Below are 6,412 nucleotides of genomic sequence, written 5' to 3' on the forward strand. Positions count from 1 at the left end.
CTTTTGATTTTCTAGAGCCTGGGCGTGATAGTTTTGTTTTGTTTTTTTATTTTTATTTTTTTAACTAGACATGATGTTTTTTGGACATGATTTTTATTTTTTAATAAATTTGGGTGATTGTTCTTTTTTATGTTTATTTGTCACTTTTATGTTTTAATTGGGCATCATTCTTTAACAAGAATATATGAGTAAATTTATTCAAACTCATTTTTTTCTATCCCTCCACTTTTCCACTCCCAACTAAACAAAAATGAGAGAAAATAAAATCTTTTCTATCCTCCCACCATTTTCTATCTTCCCACTTTTCCACCCCTCCAACCAAACGAAACCTTAGAGTAAAGTTTGGTTATTGTGAGAAAAGCCTCTTTATCCCAATGCATCAGCCAATAGTGAATGCATGTGCAGTGTTGGTGGCAAATGAGTATTTTTCTAAAGCATTTGTTGAGAGTTTGTTTAGGCCCTTTAAACAGATTGTTTAACCTAATATATTAACCAAGTGATTACTTAAATTAATTTTCAGATCTAGGTTAAAACAAAAAAAAATCATATAATGTAAAATTGCAAAAGTAAATAACACCACGATATGATTACCCAGGAAAACCAATGAAACTAACCTGTTTCAAGGTAAAAACCTAAGGAGAATTTGACTTAGCTATCCTCAAGGTAAACCAAATCCATTATAAGAGAATTGAAGTTTTTACAAAAGATTTAACCCTAAATCTAATGCTAGTCATGTAGTAACTTACTGACACGACCATGTGCAAGTTTCGAATCCACAGACTTCTTCTCTTTTTGGATTAACAGCAACATAAGCACACCCTTGCTTGTGACTTTGAGACTCCACTCAAAGGTTTCAAATCACCATTAGTAGTTGATATTGAATGCAACAACTAGTTCTACCAATCCTTGATTGTAGTTTTTGCTCTAGTAGAATCTTGTGCAATTAGAAGGTGTAGAACCTCTCAAATCTCACTAGGAGTAACACACAAGTCTTCCAAAAGTCTCCAAAACGAAGCTAGGATTTTCTTTTTATATGTGGAGAAGTTTAAGTGAAACCCTAAACGTTTTTGTTGTGATTGGACTAAAATAACCTTCTATAGAAAAGCCCTATTTGCGATTTTTGATTGGTCGGGTCTATTTCTCGATCAGTCAAGAAAGGCAGGACTTGAATTCTTTTTTTTTTTTGCAATCAACTGGACATTGAAATCTTGAAACACATTTATTTAAGCACACTCTAAATACTTAGACTAGACTTGTTTTGCTCTCGGTTTGCCAACACATTATAATAATGATTCTAAACATTTAATCTAAATCTTTAGAACCTAACAATCTCCCCCTTTGGCAACCCGTGACAAAACACACATACCAATGTAATGCTTAAATAAAAACCAGCTCAAATACAAGTTATTGTCCAATTACATATCTTACACAACTACTAACTATTAGTTACTAGTATAATCAGCAATTGTTGAAAGATTTAACCTGTAAATTCCAAAAACACTAAAAACAACTCATAAATGCATGTGTGGAAAATATAGTTAAACATTCTAAACAAAATTTAAACCTTGAAATCACAAAAACACAAGTAGATAGTGAACACATCAATATGAATAGCCTCAGAATCATCAACTATCATAATCTCATCACATCAATGTTTAAGTGAAACAAAGAAAATAACTAAAAACAGAAATACATCAAAACCGAATAAAACAAAATACAATAAAACAAAGTAAAGTAAAGTAAAGTACTCCCCCTAGCCAAAATACATAAACTCCCCCTATGTACATAGATATACTGCGTATTGCCAGAGGCAACGTCAGTCCTCAAAGGGTGGAGGTGGTGGAAAAAGAATTCCTATAATCTGAGAAATCGGCTCTCAATGATGCAACCTCAGTCAATAGCTCATTAAGCAATTGTCCCTAAGTAGCCTGAGTCGTCATGATAGACTGCATCATGGCTCGAAGTGACAATGGTGGAGCACCTGAAGGATCAGCATCCTCAGAACGAACAACAGGATCCATAGCAGCAATAGGATCCACATATGTCTCCTCAGTAGCAAACATGGTACTAGAGGTAGTGGAAGCATCTCCTTTAAGTCTCTTAGAAGTCCCAGTGCTTGGCTTAGCACTCTTCATCTATGCCTGTCTTTGTCTAAGATAGGTAGTTTCTATGGGGGCCACAATATGTACTAACTCTAGGGAAGGAAACTCAGACATCTCTAAATCCTAAAAATGAACAAGGTGAAGAAAATCTTTTGACCTTTACTCTTACTTCTATAGACATCAACAATAGACTAAATAAACATAGAAGTGAAACACATAAAACCATCAGTAATAAGAGTATAAAGAAAAACACAATGTTCTATAGGTATGGTATGAACATGAAAGATAGGATAGATGTTATGACAAGTGATCCATAAGTATAAAGAGTTAAGTTAAGTAAACTCACAAAAGTTGATTCTTGGTTTTGATCCTCAAGAAACAGGATGACCATAAAGAAGGGACATCATATCATCTACAGTACGAAACTCTGTGTAAGGATAAACGGGTTTACGAACTAAGGGTACTCCTAAAGCCTCAGAAACAACTTGTTTACTTATAGTAAACTCTTGACCATGGATCCAAGTAGTCAAATAATGACCACCGATAACCTCAGAATAGACCGAAAGATTAGAGTAAAACTCTCTAATCAAGGCAGCAGGAGGAAGTTCAGACACCTCACACAAAGAAACCCAGTTCCTAGCCACAAAAGTCCTACGAATGGAAGGATCTAACTTACTTAGGACTATCTCCCTTTCACCCCAAATTGACCTATACTTGTTCAAGGTCTCATAGGTTTCCTCACATTTTTCAGTCAAAAACCTAACACCTACAACAGAACCAGATGAAGAGGGAGAACCAAGGGTCCTTTTGGCTCTAGTCTTAAATTTCCCACTAGGTTTAAGAGCCATGTCTAAGAGTAAAAACAACAAAAAAAAAAAAAACAAAAACCAAGAGTAGACTACATAAGAAGGATTAGAGACAAGATAACATGCAATTTTTTTTTAAAAAAACTATATGATGCATGACATTGATTCTTGCATGATGCACGATCTAATGTTCTTACACAATCCAGAATCATCACAATTTGCAAAATTGTCAAGGTAAATTTAAGAATTATAGAAAATTCTCAATTTGAAAACCAAAAAATTCTCAAATAAAACCTTGTATTGACAAATTGGATATCACAACAAGTATAAAACAGGTTATAATTACTCAATTTATCAATTTCATAAGTCAGTTTCACTTAATTTTGCCCAATTTCACAAAATCCCCAAATTCTCAAGAACCTTTACCAACTCATGAATAAGTGTAACAGGATCTTGTGCTTTTGACACAGACACTTTTTATTCGGGAGATTTCTTTAAAGCTTGCAGCTTAAAGCAATTTGGTCTTGTATGCCCAACTTTTCCACAAAAGTGACAAAACCACTGTGGTTTGTGGTTTTTCTTGTTTCTAGATTGATTAGACTTTTTGGGCTCAGACTCACTGAGGTCTACTCTAGTTTTTCTAGAAACAGGAGCAACTACCTTATGAACCTTAACATTAGTAGAAGTTTGACAAACATAAGAAGATGATGTAGCAAGTACAAACTTAGGAGGATTCACAACGGTAGAAGATCCATTATCAACAAACCCTAGACTAGTCTTATCAAAAACAGACTTTTGAACATGTAACATCTCATCTAGTTTAGAGGTAGAAGTTCTATCTATTTGTTCTCTAGCAACAGATAATTCTAATTCTAAACTCCTAACTTTTTCAAGCAAAGACACATTCTCAATTTTAACAGAGTTTAGGAGTTTATTAGCATTAAACAATTTCAACAGCAAAATTTTCTTTTCCAATTCAAGAGTGTTTATCTTTTTCAAACTTAATTCTACATTCATAGCATCTTTAGTTGCTATCTTGCAAAGCTTTTTATAAGCTTCCTGCAAATCTGCATTTTTAGAAAGTTCTCCATCAGAAAGATTCTCATCGGCAGTCTCAATTTCACTTACTACAGCAGTAGCAGTGAAAGCCATGAAGTTTTCTTCTTGATTACTTTTAGACTCATGATCAGACACTTCATCATCACTCAAAGTAACAGCCATAGCCTTACCTAGTGACCTCAAGAAGGTTGGACATTCAGATTTCATATGACCATAATCCTGACAACCATAACATTGTTGTCCTAAAGAATTATTTGAAGATTGACCTACTTTTTCTTTTGGTTTTTCACCATTATTGTTCTTAGCAGTTTCATTCTTCTTCACATTCCTAGTATCAACATTGTTTCTGTTTCTTGCCCTCCTATTATTGTTTCTCAGAAAGTTTCTAAAGTTCTTGGCAAGATATGTAATCTCAGTAGATGATAGTTCATCATCAAATCCACAATCATCAACATCATCAATAGATGGCAGTCAACATCATCATAGATTTGGATTTATTAGTCTTAGGTAAATTAGATTCATAGGATTGAAGAGATCCTACCAGTTCATCTACAGGGATAGAGTTAACATCTTTACTTTCAGTGATGGTAGTCACTTTGGGTCTAAAGTCCTCGGTCAAAGATCTAAGAATTTTCCTAATAATTTTAGGTTGATCATAGACTTCACCCAAATTAAAAGCAAAATTAACAATGTCATTCAATTTTGCATAGAATTCATCAAAAGACTCATCTTCAAACATTCTAATACTTTCAAACCTAGATGTCAATTGCTACAGTTTATTAATCTTTACTGCCTTAGTGCCTTCATGCACAGTTTGCAAGATGTTCCATGCAGTGTGAGCAATCTCCACATTTGAGATTCTCTTAAACTCTTCCATGGAAACAACATTGAATATCGCATTCATAGCTTTACTGTTAAAGCTTACTGCTTCCTTTTGTGCAGTAGACCATTCACTAATGTGATTCATGTTAGGAACATATGTCATCATGTATTGGCTAATCCTTTGACAAAAAACATTTTATTTGTAATTGGGTAGATCTAGGATATGTTTAATACTTCAAGGAATTAGGTTTCAAGTTCAAATGTTAAAGTCATGCAAGTCTGTCCAAGAATCAAGTAATGAAGTACTGGTTTTTAAAGCTCTACAACTGCTCGACAGATAGTGTATCTATCGAGAATTATGAAAATCAGATTTTCAGTTCTGATTTCATTCCAATCCATGAGTATGTGTTTGGGCTTTCTTTTCTCACAACCTTAAACATATATAAGGATTATTTTAAGGGCCGTTACAAGGAGCACAATTGCACAAGTGTGAAGCAAAGTGTTATTCATGCAAATTGTGACTGGAAACCTAGTTTGCCCTAGTTCATCTTGAAGAAACTGCTGTGTTTGTACACCTTAGGGTTTTGTGACCAAGCAATTTCGTGATCTTCACCGTTTAATGAACTGAAGAACTTTACAGCCAACATCCTTCTCAAGTTGGTGATTAAGTCGCATATTGGGATCGCATTTATTGGTTAGTTACATACTGGGAGCCGTGCATTAAAAAGAGAGATTGTCACTACAGAACAAGTCCAATTGGATATTGGGGTAAGGGTTCAACTATAGGTTGGTATAAGGTATTGGGATTCCTTTACTTGTAACCGCTTGTGATAATAGTGAATTATCGGGAGTGGTGACCTTAAAATCACCCGGAGAGGTTTTGCCTTAGAAGTTTTCCCCATTCGAAAACAAATCACCTTGTCAAATTTATTTTCCGCTGCATTTTATTTTAGTTGGTGATTTTTTTTGTGCTGCCATGTACATTGCATGTTAATTTGATTAATTAATAAACTTGACTGATTAATCAATTAATTTATCGCAAGGAGTCAATACATTTTTGACCTATCAAGTGGTATCAGATAAGGCACACTCTGATTAGGTTTTTAATCTTTGTTGTGTGATTCATTGACCCCCTGTTTGTCATAGATAGAGGACAGTCACTCATTATACCTCCATTATTTAATGGTACTAACTATGCATATTGGAAAGTACGCATGAGAGCTTTTTTGCATTCTTTAGATGAGAAAGTGTGGCAAGTTGTGGAAATAGGCTGGACCATGCCGAAGGAAACGCCGGCTAATTGGGATGATGCGAAGATCAAGGTGGAAAACTTTAACACCAGGGCATTGAATACTTTATTCAGTGCGGTCACGAATGAGGACTTCAAGAAGATATCCTCTACAGAAACCTAAAGAAGCATGGACCATTCTCCAGACAACCTATGAGGGAACAAAGGCTGTTAAGGACTTGAAACTTTAGAGGCTCACTACTAGCTTCGAAGAGATTAAGATGGAGGAGGATGAGTCATTTGACGAGTTTTATGCCAAGCTCAAGGACATAGTGAACTCAGCTTTTAATCTTGGGGAAACCATTCCCGAACCCAAGATTGTGAGAAAAGTACTC

The 6,412-nt window shown here is 34.8% G+C and overlaps 1 protein-coding gene across 1 annotated transcript; it reads right to left on the reverse strand.

The window, feature by feature from the left end:
• Nucleotides 1–3,385: 3,385 nt before the first annotated feature.
• Nucleotides 3,386–4,934, reverse strand: LOC126721265 (uncharacterized). Its single transcript, XM_050424319.1, has 2 exons — nt 4,741–4,934; nt 3,386–4,328 (listed from the first exon to the last, which is right to left on the reverse strand). The coding sequence occupies exons 1-2, from the start codon at nt 4,932–4,934 to the stop codon at nt 3,386–3,388; spliced, it is 1,137 nt and encodes a 378-aa protein (XP_050280276.1).
• Between the last annotated feature and the right edge of the window lie 1,478 nt (nt 4,935–6,412).

This window comes from Quercus robur, chromosome 4 (assembly GCF_932294415.1).
Source record: "Quercus robur chromosome 4, dhQueRobu3.1, whole genome shotgun sequence".
In the NCBI taxonomy this organism is placed as follows: Eukaryota; Viridiplantae; Streptophyta; class Magnoliopsida; order Fagales; family Fagaceae; genus Quercus; species Quercus robur.

What these genes read in the sequence shown, in the direction of transcription:
- LOC126721265 (XM_050424319.1), bottom strand. Translation starts at nt 4,934, where the DNA reads ATGAATCACATTAGTGAATGGTCTACTGCACAAAAGGAAGCAGTAAGC. An exon ending in GCAGTAAAGATTAATAAACT is followed by an intron (nt 4,329 to 4,740) that starts GTAGCAATTGAC and finishes AAACAATAATAG; the next exon opens with GAGGGCAAGAAACAGAAACA.